Genomic DNA, 24,196 nt, shown 5'->3' with positions numbered 1-24,196 from the left:
CGTGGTTCTCCTAGTCTGTGGGGTCCTCCTGGTTTGTGGGGCAGCGCGTGGTCCTCCTGGTCTGTGGGGCAGCGCGTGGTTCTCCTGGTCTGTGTGACAGCGCGTGGTTCTCCTAGTCTGTGGGGCAGCGCGTGGTTCTCCTGGTCTGTGTGACAGCGCGTGGTTCTCCTGGTCTGTGGGGCAGCGCGTGGTTCTCCTGGTCTGTGTGGCAGCGCGTGGTTCTCCTGGTCTGTGTGGCAGCGCGTGGTTCTCCTGGTCTGTGTGGCAGCGCGTGGTTCTCCTGGTCTGTGGGGCAGCGCGTGGTTCTCCTGGTCTGTGTGGCAGCGCGTGGTTCTCCTGGTCTGTGTGGCAGCGCGTGGTTCTCCTGGTCTGTGTGGCAGCGCGTGTGGCCCTTCTATTATCTGGCCATTGTTTTAATGGTTGACACTGCCCCCTGTCTGTTTTCTGCTGGTCTTGTGTCCATAGAGCTTTGCTTGGTCGTCCTGTTCAGAGTGGTCTGTGGGGCAGCGCGTGCCCTTCGTAGTGGACGTGTGCCCTGTGACCTTTGAGCAGCTGGACCTGCTCTTGCGGCAGGTGAGCGAGGGCATGGACGGCTCTTCTGATTGGCCCCCACCGCAGGAGAAGGAGTGCATGGTGGTTGCCTCCCTTAACCTGCTCAGGCTACAGGTAAGGAGGCTTTTCACAGTCTGCTGTTCTAAAACACTACAATATGAGATTATTTATAGATTGTCCTGGATGACTTGATGTGTCTGATATGAAAATAGTGTTCCAAAAAGTGTTTCAAATGTTTTTCTCCAAACTGGAGAATGTGTAGTCTGATGTTTTATGTCTTGTCTGTAGCTCCATGCAGCCATCAGTAACCAGATGGACCCCGAGGAGTTGGGTCTGGGTCTGGGCAGCGGGCTGCTCAACAACCTGAAGCAGACCGTGGTGACGCTCGCCTCCAACGCTGGCGTCCTCAACACCGTCCAGGCAGCTGCCCAGGCCGTGCTACAGAGTGGTTGGTCAGTGCTGCTCCCTACTGCAGAGGAGAGGGCCAGGGCTCTGTCCTCACTACTACCCAACACCGGTCAGTTTGCCTCTTAGCAGACACTATTATCTGAAGCAACTTAATGTACAGTGCATGTTTTGGTATGTGTATGATCCATGAGGGCATTAAACCCACAACCTTGAATTGTCTAGTGGGGTAAGCTGAAAACAATTGTTGCTGGAGTGAAGAGTTGTATTTTAGTGTGTTTGAGTTGCTCAGTGGTTTTTCTCTCTGTCCTCAGTATTTTAGTGTGTTTTTGAGTTGCTCAGTGGTTTTTCTGTGTCTGTCCTCGGTATTTTAGTGTGTTTTTGAGTTGCTCAGTGGTTTCTCTCTCTGTCCTCAGCATCTGGTAACGAGATGAGCGTTAGTCCTGGACGTCGCTTCATGATCGACCTGTTGGTCAGCAGTCTGATGGCGGACGGAGGGCTGGAGTCTGCTCTCAATGCTGCCATCACAGCTGAGCTACAGGTTGGTCACAGACAGCTGTTTCACTGAGTAGGGGAAACCTGGGCTTCAGTCCCAAATGGTTCCCTATTCCCTATTTCGTGCCCTACTTTTCACCACGGTCTCTAGGGCTCTGGTCAAACGTAGTGTACTATGTAGGAAATAGGGCTCTAAGAGCTTTACACACCAGGATTGTACAATATTTGCACATGAAATTTTTTTAATTCTTCAAGCTCTGTCAAGTTGTTTGTTGATCATGGCTGGACAGACATGTTCAAGTCCGGTCCAAACTGTAACTGGGCCAATCAGGAACCTTCAATGTTGTCTTGGTAACAACCCCAGTGTTGACTTGCCATAACAAAGGAGTTGAATACTTAGTGACTCAACACATTTCGGCTTTACATTTTTTATTAATTTGTAAAAATGTCTAAAAACATAATTCCACTTTGATGTTATGGGGTATTGTGTGTGTGTGTGTGTGTGTGTGTGTGTGTAGGCCAGTGACACAATCTAAATTTAATTCATGTAAATTTCTGTCTGTAAACACAACCAAATGGGTGTGAATCAGGCACTGTACAGTAAGTTCATGCAATGCCAACAATAATGTACATATGATTCAATTATGGAGAAGTTGTCACTTTCAACCCGACACGCAGGATTTAATACACAGAATTTATTCACCGAAATGTCGTGATGATAATCAATATGATTGGCTTGATAAAGATAAGCAAAAATAATACTATAAAATAAATTGTACTATAAATTCTACTTTTCAAAAGGGCGCCAATCATTTTAGACCTGATTATACATTAAAATCTCTTTCCTCTCCAATTGTACAGCAGTCTTACAAATTATATGCATTTTTATGTATGTCTTTTTGTCTCCGTGTGTGTTTTTATACTGGAGACAAATCCAAGTTGATTAAATTCTAACGATCCGTTATCCACTAGGACATAGAGGCAAAGAAGGAGGCCCAGAAAGAGAAGGAGGTCGATGAGCAGGAGGCCAATGCCTCCACCATGCTGCGCTGCCGCACCACCCTGGACAAAGACCTCATCAACACCGGCATATACGAGTCCGCTGGGAAACAGAGCCTTCCTCTGGTCCAGCTCGTACAGCAGCTACTGAGGTGGGCAGTTAACACTGGACTGAGCTGTACATTTATTTTGGGGGAAGGATCAGAATCAAAAACCAGCAGCATACCGCCCTGCATACCACTGCTGGCTTGCTGCTGAAGCTAAGCAGGGTTGGTCCTGGTCAGTCCCTGGAAGGGAGACCAGATGCTGCTGGAAGTGGTGTTGGAGGGCCAGTAGGAGGCACTCTTTCCTCTGGCCGGCAGTGATTGGGAACACTGCCCTGTGTAGGGTGCCGTCTTTTGGATGGGACGTTAAACGGGTGTCCTGACTCTCTGAGGTCATTAAAGATCCCATGGCACTTATCATAAGAGTAGGGGTGTTAACCCCGGTGTTCTGGTTAAATTCCCAATCTGACCCTCAAACCATCACGGTCAGCTAATAATCCCCAGTTTACAATTGGCTCATTCATCCCCCTTCCTCTCCCCTGTAACTATTCCCCAGGTCGTTGCTGCAAATGAGAACGTGTTCTCAGTCAACTGACCTGGTACAATAACGCATAAATAAATAATAATGCTTACCCTGACAAGGACCCCACTTCCATCGATCCCTTTAGAAGCAGCAGGCCCGTATTGAGGAACAAAACCTGTTATTTTACCAGAAGATCTTGTATTCTTTATGCGTGTCCCACGTCGAGTAGTCTCCTTGCTGGGTTTTACATCTCGCCAAATGTAGTGAATATTGTCCAGAATGAAGTATTGTTTTGATCCCTCAGGAACATCGCCTCTCAGACCATCGTTCGACTGAAGGACGTGGCCCGGAGGATATCTAGCGGGGTCGACACGGAGCGCGTTAGTAAAGAACGCTCGGCCTCCCTCGACCTGTTGCTGCGCTTCCAGAGGCTGCTGGTCAGCAAACTCTACCTGGGGGTCAACGGCCCCGAAAACACCAACGGATACAGTGAGTCATCACACTCCTCCTTTGGGTTTTGAACGTTTAAGCGTTTTAACTAAATTTGTATCCTTAACTATAAGAAAAATTCCTAACCGAAAACCCTTTTTTAAAAAGTTTTTCCCTACAAAATGTAAATTACAGTGGAATTATCACAAAACACATTGTTTGCTGTGTTGCAGCCTACCTAGATAATAGACTAGAAAGGTCTGGGGGAAGACATTGTGAGGAAGTATTTATACCCCTTAGACTTATTCTACATTCTGTTGTTACAGCCTGAATTCTAAATTGATTAAATATATTTTCCCCCACCCATCTACACACACTACCCCACTACGCCATTGTCGTTAACAGTTGAAGAAAATGGCAGAGAACGGCAGCAGTGAAGTCCTGTATGGCAATACTCTGACCAGTTAAATAAGAAGGGAATTCAAACTTTGTGAGGTGGAATTGTGACCCAGTAGGACAGGTTAACTGCTGAACCATCTATAAGGGATGCACCATGTGACCCAGTAGGACAGGTTAACTGCTGAACCGTCTGTAAGGGATGCACCATGTGACCCAGTAGGACAGGTTAACTGCTGAACCGTCTGTAAGGGATGCACCATGTGACCCAGTAGGACAGGTTAACTGCTGAACTGTCTGTAAGGGATGCACCATGTGACCCAGTAGGACAGGTTAACTGCTGAACCGCCTGTAAGGGATGCACCATGTGACCCAGTAGGACAGGTTAACTGCTGAACTGTCTGTAAGGGATGCACCATGTGACCCAGTAGGACAGGTTAACTGCTGAACCGTCTGTAAGGGATGCACCATGTGACCCAGCAGGACAGGTTAAGAGTCCTCATTATGCAGGTTTAACAGATACAGTGAGTCCTCATTATGCAGGTTAGCTGATCCAAGTTTATCATTTTAAAAGGCTAATTGATCATTAGAAAATCCTTATGTTAGCACATCTGATAACGGTTGTTCTGATTTAAAGAAGCAATAAAACTGGTCTTTAGACTAGTTGAGTATCTGGAGCATCAGCATTTCTGGGTTTGATTACAGGCTCAAAATGGCTAGAATCAAAGACATTTCTTCTGAAACTCGTCAGTCTATTCTTGTCCTGAGAAATGCAGGTTATTCCATGCGAGAAATTACCAGGAAACTGAAGTTCTCGTACAACGCTATGTACCACTCCCTTCACAGAACACCTCAAACGGTCTCGAACCAGAATAGAAAGAGGAGTGGGAGGCCCCGGTGCACAACTGAGCCAGAGGACAAGTACATTAGTGTCTAGTTTGAGAAACAGATGCCTCACAAGTCCTCAGCTGGCAGCTTCATTAAATAGTACCCACAAAGCACCAGACTCAACAAACTCTGCCAAGAAGGCCAGCACCTTAGAGTCGCCTCTTCACTGTTGACGTTGAGACTGGTGGTTTGTGGGTACTATTTAATGAAGCTGCTGTTATCCATTCGTGTTTTTATATGTTTTTAATATCTGTAAGTCAACCAATGATATCAGGTTTCCCCCGGCCATGATTACAGACACCCGTGTGTATCCTTTGACACGATATAAACTAGTGACTCGCCGTGTTTATCATTATACCCGGATGAAGACAGCTTGTCTGTCCAAACGTTGGTTCATAGGTTATTAAATGATTTCACCAGAGCTCCTAGAGTGATGCTCTCCTTTTATATTTTTCTAGTGTTTTACTCCGCGAGCTAAGCAGGTGTCGGTTTCGTTCGCCTCCAGATTATTGATATTTATTGCCCATATTTCCTTCCTGCAGATCCAGAGCTGCTGGGTGTGGGGTCCCTGTTGAAGAAGTACATCGCCCTACTGTGTACTCACATTGGAGACATCCTCCCTGTGGCTACCAGCATAGCCTTCACCGGACACAGACACTTCAATGAAGTTTCTCGGGTCATCGAGGGTGACCTCACTGGTTAGTAGTACTCTTGTTAATCCAAGTCTGCCAGGCTGTACTCAGACCAACTGAAATTACAATTCCTTCCAATTTACTTTCTGAATTGATCAACCCTGACTCGTACCTGTTTTTGAGGTGGTATGATGTGAGAATGTTATATTTAAACCCATCGGGGTAAGCAGATGAACAAGGGTCTGTTTTTCCTCTTGGCCTGTAGGTGTTCTCCTCCCTGAGCTGGTGGTGTCCATCGTGTTGCTGCTGACTATGGACGCCGGCCTGATGCAGGAGACCGGCTCCATCCCTCTGCTGACTGGGCTGCTGGAGCACCTGGACCGCTTCAACCACCTGGCGCCTGGACACGAGAGGGACGACAACGAAGACCTGGCCTGGCCCGGCATCATGGGTACAGAGCCTCCTGGGGGGAGGTCAGGGGACCAGGGTTGAAGAGTGGGGAATGACTGGTGAATTTAAACCTAGACTGGAGCATTTGGTAGGTTAAATGTGGAGCGCTTCAGTATGTTAGAATGTAACTAGTTGTGGGTTAGTGGTTAGTTGTGGTTAGAATGTAACTCGTTGTGGGTTAGTGGTTAGTTGTGGTTAGAATGTAACTAGTTGTGAGAGGTGGGTTAGGGGTTAGTTGTGGTTAGAATGTAACTAGTTGTGGGTTAATGGTTAGAATGTAACTAGTTGTGTGAGCTGTGTTAGGTGTTAGTTGTGGTTAGAATGCATCTAGTTGTGAGAGGTGGGTTAGTGGTTAGTTGTGGTTAGAATGTAACTAGTTGTGGGTTAGTGGTTAGTTGTGGTTAGAATGTAACTCGTTGTGAGAGGTGGGTTAGGGGTTAGTTGTGGTTAGAATGTAACTAGTTGTGGGTTAATGGTTAGAATGTAACTAGTTGTGTGAGCTGTGTTAGGGGTTAGTTGTGGTTAGAATGCAACTAGTTGTGAGAGGTGGGTTAGGGGTTAGTTGTGGTTAGAATGTAACTAGTTGTGGGTTAGTGGTTAGTTGTGGTTAGAATGTAACTAGTTGTGGGTTAATGGTTAGAATGTAACTAGTTGTGAGAGGAGGGTTAGGGGTTAGTTGTGGTTAGAATGTAACTAGTTGTGGGTTAATGGTTAGAATGTAACTAGTTGTGTGAGCTGTGTTAGGGGTTAGTTGTGGTTAGAATGCAACTAGTTGTGAGAGGTGGGTTAGGGGTTAGTTGTGGTTAGAATGTAACTAGTTGTGAGAGCTGGGTTAGATGTCAGTTGTGGTTAGAATGTAACTAGTTGTGAGAGCTGGGTTAGGGGTTAGTTGTGGTTAGAATGTAACTAGTTATGAGAGGTGGGTTAGTTGTGGTTAGAATGTAACTAGTTGTGTGAGCTGGGTTAGATGTTAGTTGTGGTTAGAACGTAACTAGTTGTGTGAGCTGGGTTAGGGGTTAGTTGTGGTTAGAATGTAACTAGTTGTGTGAGCTGGGTTAGGGGTTAGTTGTGGTTAGAATGTAACTAGTTGTGTGAGCTGGGTTAGATGTTAGTTGTGGTTAGAATGTAACTAGTTGTGAGAGCTGGGTTAGGGGTTAGTTGTGGTTAGAATGTAACTAGTTGTGTGAGCTGGGTTAGATGTTAGTTGTGGTTAGAATGTAACTAGTTGTGAGAGCTGGGTTAGTGGTTATTTGTGGTTTATAATTATTATATTTTATTCAAACATGATATCTGTTTGGGCTTCTTTGGGGTAATTTGCAGTGTACAAATGATTTGTAATTGTGTTCTGACCATCCGCGCAAGAATAAATCGGCCCGCGGTTGAATCAAGTTGATGTTCCCCGCTTTAGTGTGTGGTGGGATAGAATGTGAGGTTCGAATGTGACTAGTGTGTGGTGGGATAGAATGTGAGGTTCGAATGTGACTAGTGTGTGGTGGGATAGAATGTGAGGTTAGAATGTGACTAGTGTGTGGTGGGATAGAATGTGACTAGTGTGTGGTGGGATAGAATGTGAGGTTCGAATGTGACCAGTGTGTGGTGGGATAGAATGTGAGGTTCGAATGTGACTAGTGTGTGGTGGGATAGAATGTGACTAGTGTGGTGGTATAGAATGTGAGGTTAGAATGTGACTAGTGTGTGGTGGGATAGAATGTGACTAGTGTGTGGTGGGATAGAATGTGAGGTTCGAATGTGACCAGTGTGTGGTGGGATAGAATGTGACTAGTGTGTGGTGGGATAGAATGTGACTAGTGTGTGGTGGGATAGAATGTGACTAGTGTGTGGTGGGATAGAATGTGAGGTTAGAATGTGACCAGTGTGTGGTGGGATAGAATGTGACTAGTGTGTGGTAGGATAGAATGTGAGGTTAGAATGTGACTAGTGTGTGGTGGGATAGAATGTGAGGTTAGAATGTGACCAGTGTGTGGTGGGATAGAATGTGAGGTTAGAATGTGACAAGTGTGTGGTGGGATAGAATGTGACTAGTGTGTGGTGGGATAGAATGTGACCAGTGTGTGGTGGGATAGAATGTGACTAGTGTGTGGTGGGATAGAATGTGACTAGTGTGTGGTGGGATAGAATGTGACTAGTGTGTGGTGGGATAGAATGTGAGGATAGAATGTGACTAGTGTGTGGTGGGATAGAATGTGAGGATAGAATGTGACTAGTGTGTGGTGGGATAGAATGTGAGGTTAGAATGTGACTAGTGTGTGGTGGGATAGAATGTGACTAGTGTGTGGTGGGATAGAATGTGAGGATAGAATGTGACCAGTGTGTGGTGGGATAGAATGTGACTAGTGTGTGGTGGGATAGAATGTGAGGATAGAATGTGACTAGTGTGTGGTGGGATAGAATGTGAGGTTAGAATGTGACTAGTGTGTGGTGGGATAGAATGTGACTAGTGTGTGGTGGGATAGAATGTGACTAGTGTGTGGTGGGATAGAATGTGAGGTTAGAATGTGACTAGTGTGTGGTGGGATAGAATGTGACCAGTGTGTGGTGGGATAGAATGTGACTAGTGTGTGGTGGGATAGAATGTGACTAGTGTGTGGTGGGATAGAATGTGAGGTTAGAATGTGACTAGTGTGTGGTGGGATAGAATGTGACCAGTGTGTGATGGGATAGAATGTGAGGTTAGAATGTGACTAGTGTGTGGTGGGATAGAATGTGACTAGTGTGTGGTGGGATAGAATGTGAGGTTAGAATGTGACCAGTGTGTGATGGGATAGAATGTGAGGTTAGAATGTGACTTGTGTGTGGTGGGATAGAATGTGACCAGTGTGTGGTGGGATAGAATGTGACCAGTGTGTGGTGGGATAGAATGTGAGGTTAGAATGTGACCAGTGTGTGATGGGATAGAATGTGACTAGTGTGTGGTGGGATATAATGTGACCAGTGTGTGGTGGGATAGAATGTGAGGTTAGAATGTGACTAGTGTGTGGTGGGATAGAATGTGACTAGTGTGTGGTGGGATAGAATGTGAGGTTAGAATGTGACCAGTGTGTGGTGGGATAGAATGTGACCAGTGTGTGATGGGATAGAATGTGACCAGTGTGTGGTGGGATAGAATGTGAGGTTAGAATGTGACCAGTGTGTGATGGGATAGAATGTGACTAGTGTGTGGTGGGATAGAATGTGACCAGTGTGTGGTGGGATAGAATGTGAGGTTAGAATGTGACTAGTGTGTGGTGGGATAGAATGTGACTAGTGTGTGGTGGGATAGAATGTGAGGTTAGAATGTGACCAGTGTGTGGTGGGATAGAATGTGAGGTTAGAATGTGACTAGTGTGTGGTGGAATAGAATGTGACCAGTGTGTGGTGGGATAGAATGTGAGGTTAGAATGTGACTAGTGTGTGGTGGAATAGAATGTGACCAGTGTGTGGTGGGATAGAATGTGAGGTTAGAATGTGACTAGTGTGTGGTGGGATAGAATGTGACTAGTGTGTGGTGGGATAGAATGTGAGGTTAGAATGTGACTAGTGTGTGGTGGAATAGAATGTGACCAGTGTGTGGTGGGATAGAATGTGACCAGTGTGTGGTAGGATAGAATGTGAGGTTAGAATGTGACTAGTGTGTGGTGGGATAGAATGTGACCAGTGTGTGGTGGGATAGAATGTGAGGTTAGAATGTGACTAGTGTGTGGTGGGATAGAATGTGACCAGTGTGTGGTGGGATAGAATGTGAGGTTAGAATGTGACTAGTGTGTGGTGGGATAGAATGTGACCAGTGTGTGGTGGGATAGAATGTGAGGTTAGAATGTGACTAGTGTGTGGTGGGATAGAATGTGACCAGTGTGTGGTGGAATAGAATGTGACCAGTGTGTGGTGGGATAGAATGTGAGGTTAGAATGTGACTAGTGTGTGGTGGGATAGAATGTGAGGTTAGAATGTGACCAGTGTGTGGTGGGATAGAATGTGACCAGTGTGTGGTGGGATAGAATGTGACTAGTGTGTGGTGGGATAGAATGTGACCAGTGTGTGGTGGGATAGAATGTGACCAGTGTGTGATGGGATAGAATGTGACTAGTGTGTGGTGGGATAGAATGTGACCAGTGTGTGATGGGATAGAATGTGACTAGTGTGTGGTGGGATAGAATGTGAGGTTAGAATGTGACTAGTGTGTGGTGGGATAGAATGTGACCAGTGTGTGGTGGGATAGAATGTGAGGTTAGAATGTGACAAGTGTGTGGTGGGATAGAATGTGACCAGTGTGTGGTGGGATAGAATGTGACTAGTGTGTGGTGGGATAGAATGTGACTAGTGTGTGGTGGGATAGAATGTGACCAGTGTGTGGTGGGATAGAATGTGACTAGTGTGTGGTGGGATAGAATGTGAGGATAGAATGTGACCAGTGTGTGGTGGGATAGAATGTGACTAGTGTGTGATGGGATAGAATGTGACTAGTGTGTGGTGGGATAGAATGTGACCAGTGTGTGGTGGGATAGAATGTGAGGATAGAATGTGACCAGTGTGTGGTGGGATAGAATGTGACCAGTGTGTGGTGGGATAGAATGTGACCAGTGTGTGGTGGGTTAGAATGTGACAAGTGTGTGGTGGGATAGAATGTGACCAGTGTGTGGTGGGATAGAATGTGACCAGTGTGTGGTGGGTTAGAATGTGACTAGTGTGTGATGGGATAGAATGTGACTAGTGTGTGGTGGGATAGAATGTGACTAGTGTGTGGTGGGATAGAATGTGACTAGTGTGTGGTGGGATAGAATGTGAGGATAGAATGTGACCAGTGTGTGGTGGGATAGAATGTGAGGATAGAATGTGACCAGTGTGTGGTGGGATAGAATGTGACTAGTGTGTGGTGGGATAGAATGTGAGGATAGAATGTGACCAGTGTGTGGTGGGATAGAATGTGAGGATAGAATGTGACCAGTGTGTGGTGGGATAGAATGTGACTAGTGTGTGGTGGGATAGAATGTGAGGATAGAATGTGACCAGTGTGTGGTGGGATAGAATGTGACCAGTGTGTGGTGGGATAGAATGTGACTAGTGTGTGGTGGGATAGAATGTGACTAGTGTGTGGTGGGATAGAATGTGACCAGTGTTTGGTGGGATAGAATGTGACTAGTGTGTGGTGGGATAGAATGTGACTAGTGTGTGGTGGGATAGAATGTGAGGTTAGAATGTGACTAGTGTGTGGTGGGATAGAATGTGACCAGTGTGTGGTGGGATAGAATGTGACTAGTGTGTGGTGGGATAGAATGTGACTAGTGTGTGGTGGGATAGAATGTGAGGTTAGAATGTGACTAGTGTGTGGTGGGATAGAATGTGAGGTTAGAATGTGACTAGTGTGTGGTGGGATAGAATGTGACCAGTGTGTGGTGGGATAGAATGTGAGGTTAGAATGTGACCAGTGTGTGATGGGATAGAATGTGACTAGTGTGTGGTGGGATAGAATGTGACCAGTGTGTGGTGGGATAGAATGTGAGGTTAGAATGTGACTAGTGTGTGGTGGGATAGAATGTGACTAGTGTGTGGTGGGATAGAATGTGAGGTTAGAATGTGACCAGTGTGTGGTGGGATAGAATGTGAGGTTAGAATGTGACTAGTGTGTGGTGGAATAGAATGTGACCAGTGTGTGGTGGGATAGAATGTGAGGTTAGAATGTGACTAGTGTGTGGTGGAATAGAATGTGACCAGTGTGTGGTGGGATAGAATGTGAGGTTAGAATGTGACTAGTGTGTGGTGGGATAGAATGTGACTAGTGTGTGGTGGGATAGAATGTGAGGTTAGAATGTGACTAGTGTGTGGTGGAATAGAATGTGACCAGTGTGTGGTGGGATAGAATGTGACCAGTGTGTGGTAGGATAGAATGTGAGGTTAGAATGTGACTAGTGTGTGGTGGGATAGAATGTGACCAGTGTGTGGTGGGATAGAATGTGAGGTTAGAATGTGACTAGTGTGTGGTGGGATAGAATGTGACCAGTGTGTGGTGGGATAGAATGTGAGGTTAGAATGTGACTAGTGTGTGGTGGGATAGAATGTGACCAGTGTGTGGTGGGATAGAATGTGAGGTTAGAATGTGACTAGTGTGTGGTGGGATAGAATGTGACCAGTGTGTGGTGGAATAGAATGTGACCAGTGTGTGGTGGGATAGAATGTGAGGTTAGAATGTGACTAGTGTGTGGTGGGATAGAATGTGAGGTTAGAATGTGACCAGTGTGTGGTGGGATAGAATGTGACCAGTGTGTGGTGGGATAGAATGTGACTAGTGTGTGGTGGGATAGAATGTGACCAGTGTGTGGTGGGATAGAATGTGACCAGTGTGTGATGGGATAGAATGTGACTAGTGTGTGGTGGGATAGAATGTGACCAGTGTGTGATGGGATAGAATGTGACTAGTGTGTGGTGGGATAGAATGTGAGGTTAGAATGTGACTAGTGTGTGGTGGGATAGAATGTGACCAGTGTGTGGTGGGATAGAATGTGAGGTTAGAATGTGACAAGTGTGTGGTGGGATAGAATGTGACCAGTGTGTGGTGGGATAGAATGTGACTAGTGTGTGGTGGGATAGAATGTGACTAGTGTGTGGTGGGATAGAATGTGACCAGTGTGTGGTGGGATAGAATGTGACTAGTGTGTGGTGGGATAGAATGTGAGGATAGAATGTGACCAGTGTGTGGTGGGATAGAATGTGACTAGTGTGTGATGGGATAGAATGTGACTAGTGTGTGGTGGGATAGAATGTGACCAGTGTGTGGTGGGATAGAATGTGAGGATAGAATGTGACCAGTGTGTGGTGGGATAGAATGTGACCAGTGTGTGGTGGGATAGAATGTGACCAGTGTGTGGTGGGTTAGAATGTGACAAGTGTGTGGTGGGATAGAATGTGACCAGTGTGTGGTGGGATAGAATGTGACCAGTGTGTGGTGGGTTAGAATGTGACTAGTGTGTGATGGGATAGAATGTGACTAGTGTGTGGTGGGATAGAATGTGACTAGTGTGTGGTGGGATAGAATGTGACTAGTGTGTGGTGGGATAGAATGTGAGGATAGAATGTGACCAGTGTGTGGTGGGATAGAATGTGAGGATAGAATGTGACCAGTGTGTGGTGGGATAGAATGTGACTAGTGTGTGGTGGGATAGAATGTGAGGATAGAATGTGACCAGTGTGTGGTGGGATAGAATGTGAGGATAGAATGTGACCAGTGTGTGGTGGGATAGAATGTGACTAGTGTGTGGTGGGATAGAATGTGAGGATAGAATGTGACCAGTGTGTGGTGGGATAGAATGTGACCAGTGTGTGGTGGGATAGAATGTGACTAGTGTGTGGTGGGATAGAATGTGACTAGTGTGTGGTGGGATAGAATGTGACCAGTGTTTGGTGGGATAGAATGTGACTAGTGTGTGGTGGGATAGAATGTGACTAGTGTGTGGTGGGATAGAATGTGAGGTTAGAATGTGACTAGTGTGTGGTGGGATAGAATGTGACCAGTGTGTGGTGGGATAGAATGTGACTAGTGTGTGGTGGGATAGAATGTGACTAGTGTGTGGTGGGATAGAATGTGAGGTTAGAATGTGACTAGTGTGTGGTGGGATAGAATGTGAGGTTAGAATGTGACTAGTGTGTGGTGGGATAGAATGTGACTAGTGTGTGGTGGGATAGAATGTGAGGTTAGAATGTGACTAGTGTGTGGTGGGATAGAATGTGAGGTTAGAATGTGACTAGTGTGTGGTGGGATAGAATGTGACCAGTGTGTGATGGGATAGAATGTGAGGTTAGAATGTGACTAGTGTGTGGTGGGATAGAATGTGAGGTTAGAATGTGACCAGTGTGTGATGGGATAGAATGTGAGGTTAGAATGTGACTTGTGTGTGGTGGGATAGAATGTGACCAGTGTGTGATGGGATAGAATGTGACCAGTGTGTGATGGGATAGAATGTGACCAGTGTGTGGTGGGATAGAATGTGAGGTTAGAATGTGACTAGTGTGTGGTGGGATAGAATGTGAGGTTAGAATGTGACTAGTGTGTGGTGGGATAGAATGTGACCAGTGTGTGGTGGGATAGAATGTGAGGTTAGAATGTGACAAGTGTGTGGTGGGATAGAATGTGACCAGTGTGTGGTGGGATAGAATGTGACTAGTGTGTGGTGGGATAGAATGTGACTAGTGTGTGGTGGGATAGAATGTGACCAGTGTGTGGTGGGATAGAATGTGACTAGTGTGTGGTGGGATAGAATGTGAGGATAGAATGTGACCAGTGTGTGGTGGGATAGAATGTGACTAGTGTGTGATGGGATAGAATGTGACTAGTGTGTGGTGGGATAGAATGTGACCAGTGTGTGGTGGGATAGAATGTGAGGATAGAATGTGACCAGTGTGTGGTGGGATAGAATGTGACTAGTGTGTGATGGGATAGAATGTGACCAGTGTGTGGTGGGATAGAATGTGACCAGTGTGTGGTGGGATAGAATGTGAGGATAGAATGTGACCAGTGTGTGGTGGGATAGAATGTGACCAGTGTGTGGTGGGATAGAATGTGACCAGTGTGTGGTGGGTTAGAATGTGACAAGTGTGTGGTGGGATAGAATGTGACCAGTGTGTGGTGGGATAGAATGTGACCAGTGTGTGGTGGGTTAGAATGTGACTAGTGTGTGATGGGATAGAATGTGACTAGTGTGTGGTGGGATAGAATGTGACTAGTGTGTGGTGGGATAGAATGTGACTAGTGTGTGGTGGGATAGAATGTGAGGATAGAATGTGACCAGTGTGTGGTGGGATAGAATGTGAGGATAGAATGTGACCAGTGTGTGGTGGGATAGAATGTGACTAGTGTGTGGTGGGATAGAATGTGAGGATAGAATGTGACCAGTGTGTGGTGGGATAGAATGTGACCAGTGTGTGGTGGGATAGAATGTGACTAGTGTGTGGTGGGATAGAATGTGACTAGTGTGTGGTGGGATAGAATGTGACCAGTGTTTGGTGGGATAGAATGTGACTAGTGTGTGGTGGGATAGAATGTGACTAGTGTGTGGTGGGATAGAATGTGAGGTTAGAATGTGACTAGTGTGTGGTGGGATAGAATGTGACCAGTGTGTGGTGGGATAGAATGTGACTAGTGTGTGGTGGGATAGAATGTGACTAGTGTGTGGTGGGATAGAATGTGAGGTTAGAATGTGACTAGTGTGTGGTGGGATAGAATGTGAGGTTAGAATGTGACTAGTGTGTGGTGGGATAGAATGTGACTAGTGTGTGGTGGGATAGAATGTGAGGTTAGAATGTGACTAGTGTGTGGTGGGATAGAATGTGAGGTTAGAATGTGACTAGTGTGTGGTGGGATAGAATGTGACCAGTGTGTGATGGGATAGAATGTGAGGTTAGAATGTGACTAGTGTGTGGTGGGATAGAATGTGAGGTTAGAATGTGACCAGTGTGTGATGGGATAGAATGTGAGGTTAGAATGTGACTTGTGTGTGGTGGGATAGAATGTGACCAGTGTGTGATGGGATAGAATGTGACCAGTGTGTGATGGGATAGAATGTGACCAGTGTGTGGTGGGATAGAATGTGAGGTTAGAATGTGACTAGTGTGTGGTGGGATAGAATGTGAGGTTAGAATGTGACTAGTGTGTGGTGGGATAGAATGTGACCAGTGTGTGGTGGGATAGAATGTGAGGTTAGAATGTGACTAGTGTGTGGTGGAATAGAATGTGACCAGTGTGTGGTGGGATAGAATGTGAGGTTAGAATGTGACTAGTGTGTGGTGGAATAGAATGTGACCAGTGTGTGGTGGGATAGAATGTGACCAGTGTGTGGTGGGATAGAATGTGAGGTTAGAATGTGACTAGTGTGTGGTGGGATAGAATATGACCAGTGTGTGGTGGGATAGAATGTGAGGTTAGAATGTGACTAGTGTGTGGTGGGATAGAATGTGACCAGTGTGGTGGAATAGAATGTGACCAGTGTGTGGTGGGATAGAATGTGAGGTTAGAATGTGACTAGTGTGTGGTGGGGATAGAATGTGACCAGTGTGTGGTGGGTTAGAATGTGACCAGTGTGTGGTGGGATAGAATGTGAGGTTAGAATGTGACTAGTGTGTGGTGGGATAGAATGTGAGGTTAGAATGTGACCAGTGTGTGATGGGATAGAATGTGAGGTTAGAATGTGACCAGTGTGTGGTGGGATAGAATGTGACCAGTGTGTGATGGGATAGAATGTGAGGTTAGAATGTGACTAGTGTGTGGTGGGATAGAATGTGACCAGTGTGTGGTGGAATAGAATGTGAGGTTAGAATGTGACTAGTGTGTGGTGGGATAGAATGTGAGGTTAGAATGTGACTAGTGTGTGGTGGAATAGAATGTGACTAGTGTGTGGTGGGATAGAATGTGAGGTTAGAATGTGACTAGTGTGTGGTGGGATAGAATGTGACCAGTGTGTGGTGGAATAGAATGTGAGGTTAGAATGTGACTAGTGTGTGGTGGAATAGAATGTGACCAGTGTGTGGTGGGATAGAATGTGACCAGTGTGTGGTGGAATAGAATGTGAGGTTAGAATGTGACTAGTGTGTGGTGGAATAGAATGTGACCAGTGTGTGGTGGGATAGAATGTGACCAGTGTGTGGTGGAATAGAATGTGACCAGTGTGTGGTGGGATAGAATGTGACCAGTGTGTGGTGGAATAGAATGTGACCAGTGTGTGTCTGCTGCGACAGGCTCGTTCTTCACAGGGCAGAGCTCGAAGAACAATGAGGAGATGTCTCTGATCCGCAAGGCCGACCTGGAGAACCACAACAAAGATGGCGGCTTCTGGACCGTCGTCGACGGGAAAGTCTACGACATCAAAGACTTCCAGGCCCAGTCGCTCACTGGGAACAGCATTCTGGGTATGGAACGTGGAGAAACACTTGACTGTTGTATTGTGGTAGAGGTATTGTGATCGACTTCGGTTCTTCTGGACCTGCAGAACAGACATGCATTTATGGTTTTAGAGTTGTCTTTTACCAATCTATTCATTCTATACTTATTTGATTACATTTAATTTAGACTGATGTAATTTATTCTTCAATGTGTATTGTGGTGTAACCCTCCTTTATAGCCCAGTTTACAGGAGAAGACCCTGTTGTTGCGTTGGAAGCAGCCCTGCAGTTTGAGAACACCAGGGTGTCTATGCAGGCTTTCTGTGTTGGACAGTACATAGAGGTGTGTTTTCATCCTTACTTCTTCAGAGCTGTTACACTTCTCACTGTTGTTCTTTTGTCTTTGATTAGTCTTGGAACAGATCTAGTCTTCGGAACGTCTCAGAATAGTCCCTGAACAGGCGTTGAACATTGAAATAATGTCTCTCCGTTCCCCGTGACCTCTCTCCGTTCCCCGTGTCCTCTCTCCGTTCCCCGTGTCCTCTCTCCGTTCCCCGTGTCCTCTCTCCGTTCCCCGTGTCCTCTCTCCGTTCCCCGTGTCCTCTCTCCGTTCCCCGTGTCCTCTCTCCGTTCCCCGTGTCCTCTCTCCGTTCCCCGTGTCCTCTCTCCGTTCCCCGTGTCCTCTCTCCGTTCCCCGTGTCCTCTCTCCGTTCCCCGTGTCCTCTCTCCGTTCCCCGTGTCCTCTCTCCGTTCCCCGTGTCCTCTCTCCGTTCCCCGTGTCCTCTCTCCGTTCCCCGTGTCCTCTCTCCGTTCCCCGTGTCCTCTCTCCGTTCCCCGTGTCCTCTCTCCGTTCCCCGTGTCCTCTCTCCGTTCCCCGTGTCCTCTCTCCGTTCCCCGTGTCCTCTCTCCGTTCCCCGTGTCCTCTCTCCGTTCCCCGTGTCCTCTCTCCGTTCCCCGTGTCCTCTCTCCGTTCCCCGTGTCCTCTCTCCGTTCCCCGTGTCCTCTCTCCGTTCCCGTGTCCTCTCTCTCCGTTCCCCGTGTCCTCTCTCCGTTCCCCGTGTCCTCTCTCCGTTCCCCGTGTCCTCTCTCCGTTCCCGTGTCCTCTCTCCGTTCCCCGTGTCCTCTCTCCGTTCCCCGTGTCCTCTCTCCGTTCCCCGTGTCCTCTCTCTGTTCCCCGTGTCCTCTCTCTGTTCCCCGTGTCCTCTCTCTGTTCCCCGTGTCCTCTCTCTGTTCCCCGTGTCCTCTCTCTGTTCCCCGTGTCCTCTCTCTGTTCCCCGTGTCCTCTCTCTGTTCCCCGTGTCCTCTCTCTGTTCCCCGTGTCCTCTCTCTGTTCCCCGTGTCCTCTCTCTGTTCCCCGTGTCCTCTCTCTGTTCCCCGTGTCCTCTCTCTGTTCCCCGTGTCCTCTCTCTGTTCCCCGTGTCCTCTCTCTGTTCCCCGTGTCCTCTCTCTGTTCCCCGTGTCCTCTCTCTGTTCCCCGTGTCCTCTCTCTGTTCCCCGTGTCCTCTCTCTGTTCCCCGTGTCCTCTCTCTGTTCCCCGTGTCCTCTCTCTGTTCCCCGTGTCCTCTCTCTGTTCCCCGTGTCCTCTCTCTGTTCCCCGTGTCCTCTCTCTGTTCCCCGTGTCCTCTCTCCGTTCCCCGTGTCCTCTCTCTGTTCCCCGTGTCCTCTCTCCGTTCCCCGTGTCCTCTCTCCGTTCCCCGTGTCCTCTCTCCGTTCCCCGTGTCCTCTCTCCGTTTCCCGTGTCTTCTCTCCGTTTCCTGTGTCCTCCAGCCCAACCAGGAGACAGTGACCACCCCAGACCTGAGCAGCCTGTGCTCCCCCCTCATCGACACAGAGAGGAACCTGGGACTCCTGCTGGGCCTCCACGCCTCTTACCTGGCCAACAGCACCCCCCTGTCACCCATGGAGATAGAATGTGCCAGTGAGTAACCCTGACCCCTGACCTTGCCCCTGACCTGTTGTCCATGGAGATAATGTGCTAGTCAGTGACCCTGACCTGTTGCCATGGAGATAATGTGCTAGTCATTAACCCTGACCTGTTGTCATGGAGATAATGTGCTAGTCAGTGACCCTGACCTGTTGTCATGGAGATAATGTGCTAGTCCGTAACCCTGACCTGTTGTCATGGAGATAATGTGCTCGTCAGTACATCAGTCAGTGCATCATCATATTTTTGATGGAACTTGGTGGACAGGTTTCAGATTGTGTTGTTGAATTCACAGGGCTGCTTTCCCAGAAACAGATTGAGCGATTTTTAAATCGAGTCTCAATCTGTCATGCTGTTTGAGATTGATTCATCTGATCAGTTCCAGCACGTTATCTCTCTCTCATCAGAATGGCTCCAGTCGTCCATCTTCCAAGGTGGTCTGCAGACCAGTCAGATCCACTACAACTACAACGAGGAGAAGGATGAGGACCACTGCTGGTTGCCGGGAACACCAGATAAGATGTACTCCCGCTGGCTCACCCTCAGCGACCATGCCCAGCCCTTCTTACAGGCTATCGCTGACAACACCACTCAGGACCACACTGTGAAGGTTAGGGGCCGAGGGGTTAGGGGCCGTGGGGTTAGGGGCCCGAGGGTTAGGGGCCCGAGGGGTTAGGGGCCCGAGAGGTTAGGGGCCCGAGGGGTTAGGGGCCCGGGGGTTAGGGGCCGAGGGGCCATGGGGTTAGGGGAACGGGGGGTTAGGGGCCCGAGGGGTTAGGGGCCCGGGGGTTAGGGGCCGAGGGGCCATGGGGTTAGGGGAACGGGGGGTTAGGGGCCATGGGGTTAGGGGGTTGGGGGCCGAGGGGTTAGGGGCCCGAGGGGTTAGGGGCCCGGGGGTTAGGGGCCGAGGGGTTAGGGGCCGAGGGGTTAGGGGCCATGGGGTTAGGGGGCCGGGGGGTTGGGGGGCCATGGGGTTAGGGGGCCGGGGGGTTGGGGGCCATGGGGTTAGGGGGCATGGGGTTGGGGGGTTAGGGGGCCGATGGGTTAGGGGCCCGGGGGTTAGGGCCGAGGGGTTTGGGGCCGAGGGGTTTGGGGCCGAGGGGTTTAGGGGCCCGGGGGTTTGGGGCCGAGGGGTTTAGGGGCCCGGGGGTTTAGGGCCCGAGGGGTTAGGGGCCCGGGGGTTTGTGGCCGAGGAAGGCTGGTTTGGGGTAATAACCATACATTTCAGATTGGTATTAGGAGCTGTGACTATATTTAATATGTAATTTATCCGTAGCTATCTGAAACACTGGTTACACCCTGTGTCTCCATGTCCTTGGAGCCAGACAGTCCCGTGGTTCACCTATCCCCTGGCTGCTTTAGTTATGGGCTTGTGCCCCTGTTTCTTCTTCCTGGTCGTGTGTGTGTGTGCCACCTGTCTACCTCCAGCGTCTTGGTGTTTTCCTGTTGCAGGACTTCCTGTGCCAAATGGAGAGGTGCTGTAAACAGTACCACCTCATCACGCCCATCACCTTCCCCCTGGAGCACCCTGTGGAGGAAGTAGGCCGACTGCTTCTCTGCTGCCTGCTCAAACACCAGGACCTCGGTAACCTAGCAACCACACTGTTACATACTGTCTATGTAGTAACAGAGGGTAGGGGTCATACTGTCTATGTAGTAACAGAGGGTAGGGGTCATACTGTCTATGTAGTAACAGAGGGTAGGGGTCATGCTGTCTATGTAGTAACAGAGGGTAGGGGTCATGCTGTCTATGTAGTAACAGAGGGTAGGGGTCATACAGAGGGTAGGGGTCATACAGAGGGTAGGGGTCATACAGAGGGTAGGGGTCATACTGTCTATGTAGTAACAGAGGGTAGGGGTCATACTGTCTATGTAGTAACAGAGGGTAGGGGTCATGCTGTCTATGTAGTAACAGAGGGTAGGGGTCATACTGTCTATGTAGTAACAGAGGGTAGGGGTCATACAGAGGGTAGGGGTCATGCTGTCTATGTAGTAACAGAGGGTAGGGGTCATACAGAGGGTAGGGGTCATACTGTCTATGTAGTAACATAGGGTAGGGGTCATACTGTCTATGTAGTAACAGAGGGTAGGGGTCATACTGTCTATGTAGTAACAGAGGGTAGGGGTCATACTGTCTATGTAGTAACAGAGGGTAGGGGTCATACTGTCTATGTAGTAACAGAGGGTAGGGGTCATACTGTCTATGTAGTAACAGAGGGTAGGGGTCATGCTGTCTATGTAGTAACAGAGGGTAGGGGTCATACTGTCTATGTAGTAACAGAGGGTAGGGGTCATACAGAGGGTAGGGGTCATACTGTCTATGTAGTAACAGAGGGTAGGGGTCATACTGTCTATGTAGTAACAGAGGGTAGGGGTCATACAGAGGGTAGGGGTCATACTGTCTATGTAGTAACAGAGGGTAGGGGTCATACTGTCTATGTAGTAACAGAGGGTAGGGGTCATACAGAGGGTAGGGGTCATACTGTCTATGTAGTAACAGAGGGTAGGGGTCATACTGTCTATGTAGTAACAGGGGGTAGGGGTCATACTGTATGTAGTAACATAGGGTAGGGGTCATACTGTCTATGTAGTAACAGAGGGTAGGGGTCATACAGAGGGTAGGGGTCATACTGTCTATGTAGTAACAGAGGGTAGGGGTCATACTGTCTATGTAGTAACAGAGGGTAGGGGTCATACAGAGGGTAGGGGTCATACTGTCTATGTAGTAACAGAGGGTAGGGGTCATACTGTCTATGTAGTAACAGAGGGTAGGGGTCATACAGAGGGTAGGGGTCATGCTGTCTATGTAGTAACAGAGGGTAGGGGTCATACTGTCTATGTAGTAACAGAGGGTAGGGGTCATACAGAGGGTAGGGGTCATACTGTCTATGTAGTAACAGAGGGTAGGGGTCATACTGTCTATGTAGTAACAGAGGGTAGGGGTCATACAGAGGGTAGGGGTCATGCTGTCTATGTAGTAACAGAGGGTAGGGGTCATACAGAGGGTAGGGGTCATACTGTCTATGTAGTAACAGAGGGTAGGGGTCATACTGTCTATGTAGTAACAGAGGGTAGGGGTCATACTGTCTATGTAGTAACAGAGGGTAGGGGTCATGCTGTCTATGTAGTAACAGAGGGTAGGGGTCATACAGAGGGTAGGGGTCATACTGTCTATGTAGTAACAGGGGGTAGGGGTCATGCTGTCTATGTAGTAAAAGAGGGTAGGGGTCATACAGAGGGTAGGGGTCATGCTGTCTATGTAGTAACAGAGGGTAGGGGTCATACAGAGGGTAGGGGTCATACTGTCTATGTAGTAACAGGGGGTAGGGGTCATGCTGTCTATGTAGTAACAGGGGGTAGGGGTCATACTATGTAGTAACAGAGGGTAGGGGTCATACAGAGGGTAGGGGTCATACTGTCTATGTAGTAACAGGGGGTAGGGGTCATACAGAGGGTAGGGGTCATACTGTCTATGTAGTAACAGAGGGTAGGGGTCATACTGTCTATGTAGTAACAGAGGGTAGGGGTCATACAGAGGGTAGGGGTCATACTGTCTATGTAGTAACAGAGGGTAGGGGTCATACTGTCTATGTAGTAACAGAGGGTAGGGGTCATACTGTCTATGTAGTAACAGAGGGTAGGGGTCATACAGAGGGTAGGGGTCATGCTGTCTATGTAGTAACAGGGGGTAGGGGTCATGCTGTCTATGTAGTAACAGAGGGTAGGGGTCATACTGTCTATGTAGTAACAGAGGGTAGGGGTCATACTGTCTATGTAGTAACAGGGGGTAGGGGTCATGCTGTCTATGTAGTAACAGAGGGTAGGGGTCATACAGAGGGTAGGGGTCATGCTGTCTATGTAGTAACAGAGGGTAGGGGTCATGCTGTCTATGTAGTAACAGAGGGTAGGGGTCATGCTGTCTATGTAGTAACAGAGGGTAGGGGTCATGCTGTCTATGTAGTAACAGAGGGTAGGGGTCATACAGAGGGTAGGGGTCATGCTGTCTATGTAGTAACAGAGGGTAGGGGTCATACAGAGGGTAGGGGTCATACTGTCTATGTAGTAACAGAGGGTAGGGGTCATGCTGTCTATGTAGTAACAGGGGGTAGGGGTCATGCTGTCTATGTAGTAACAGAGGGTAGGGGTCATGCTGTCTATGTAGTAACAGAGGGTAGGGGTCATACAGAGGGTAGGGGTCATGCTGTCTATGTAGTAACAGAGGGTAGGGGTCATACAGAGGGTAGGGGTCATACTGTCTATGTAGTAACAGAGGGTAGGGGTCATACTGTCTATGTAGTAACAGGGGGTAGGGGTCATACAGAGGGTAGGGGTCATACTGTCTATGTAGTAACAGAGGGTAGGGGTCATACTGTCTATGTAGTAACAGGGGGTAGGGGTCATACTGTCTATGTAGTAACAGGGGGTAGGGGTCATACTATGTAGTAACAGAGGGTAGGGGTCATACAGAGGGTAGGGGTCATACTGTCTATGTAGTAACAGGGGGTAGGGGTCATACTGTCTATGTAGTAACAGAGGGTAGGGGTCATACAGAGGGTAGGGGTCATACTGTCTATGTAGTAACAGAGGGTAGGGGTCATACTGTCTATGTAGTAACAGAGGGTAGGGGTCATACAGAGGGTAGGGGTCATACTGTCTATGTAGTAACAGAGGGTAGGGGTCATGCTGTCTATGTAGTAACAGGGGGTAGGGGTCATACTGTCTATGTAGTAACAGGGGGTAGGGGTCATACAGAGGGTAGGGGTCATACAGAGGGTAGGGGTCATACTGTCTATGTAGTAACAGAGGGTAGGGGTCATGCTGTCTATGTAGTAACAGAGGGTAGGGGTCATACAGAGGGTAGGGGTCATGCTGTCTATGTAGTAACAGAGGGTAGGGGTCATACTGTATGTAGTAACAGAGGGTAGGGGTCATACTGTATGTAGTAACAGGGGGTAGGGGTCATACTGTATGTAGTAACAGAGGGTAGGGGTCATACAGAGGGTAGGGGTCATGCTGTCTATGTAGTAACAGAGGGTAGGGGTCATACTGTCTATGTAGTAACAGAGGGTAGGGGTCATACTGTCTATGTAGTAACAGAGGGTAGGGGTCATACAGAGGGTAGGGGTCATGCTGTCTATGTAGTAACAGAGGGTAGGGGTCATACAGAGGGTAGGGGTCATGCTGTCTATGTAGTAACAGAGGGTAGGGGTCATACAGAGGGTAGGGGTCATACTGTCTATGTAGTAACAGAGGGTAGGGGTCATGCTGTCTATGTAGTAACAGAGGGTAGGGGTCATACTGTCTATGTAGTAACAGAGGGTAGGGGTCATACTGTCTATGTAGTAACAGAGGGTAGGGGTCATACAGAGGGTAGGGGTCATGCTGTCTATGTAGTAACAGAGGGTAGGGGTCATGCTGTCTATGTAGTAACAGGGGGTAGGGGTCATGCTGTCTATGTAGTAACAGGGGGTAGGGGTCATGCTGTCTATGTAGTAACAGAGGGTAGGGGTCATACAGAGGGTAGGGGTCATACAGAGGGTAGGGGTCATACAGAGGGTAGGGGTCATACAGAGGGTAGGGGTCATACTGTCTATGT

The 24,196-nt window shown here is 48.2% G+C and overlaps 1 protein-coding gene across 1 annotated transcript in view; it reads left to right on the top strand.

The window, feature by feature from the left end:
- herc2 (HECT and RLD domain containing E3 ubiquitin protein ligase 2) overlaps positions 1-24,196 on the top strand; it is a 284,448-nt gene that overhangs the window by 56,235 nt on the left and 204,017 nt on the right. Inside the window, exons 17-28 of the mRNA XM_064936237.1 lie at positions 466-666; positions 841-1,069; positions 1,374-1,498; positions 2,425-2,603; positions 3,323-3,507; positions 5,274-5,429; positions 5,629-5,814; positions 16,533-16,703; positions 16,916-17,019; positions 18,444-18,594; positions 19,008-19,210; positions 20,053-20,185. Coding sequence (XP_064792309.1) covers positions 466-666; positions 841-1,069; positions 1,374-1,498; positions 2,425-2,603; positions 3,323-3,507; positions 5,274-5,429; positions 5,629-5,814; positions 16,533-16,703; positions 16,916-17,019; positions 18,444-18,594; positions 19,008-19,210; positions 20,053-20,185 — 2,023 coding nt within the window. The remainder of the gene's footprint in view (positions 1-465; positions 667-840; positions 1,070-1,373; positions 1,499-2,424; positions 2,604-3,322; positions 3,508-5,273; positions 5,430-5,628; positions 5,815-16,532; positions 16,704-16,915; positions 17,020-18,443; positions 18,595-19,007; positions 19,211-20,052; positions 20,186-24,196) is intronic.

This window comes from Oncorhynchus masou, chromosome 24, assembly GCF_036934945.1.
Source record: "Oncorhynchus masou masou isolate Uvic2021 chromosome 24, UVic_Omas_1.1, whole genome shotgun sequence".
Taxonomy (NCBI): Eukaryota; Metazoa; Chordata; class Actinopteri; order Salmoniformes; family Salmonidae; genus Oncorhynchus; species Oncorhynchus masou.
Note: the sequence above shows the minus strand (reverse complement) of the source record. Positions and strands in the feature narration are given on the sequence as shown.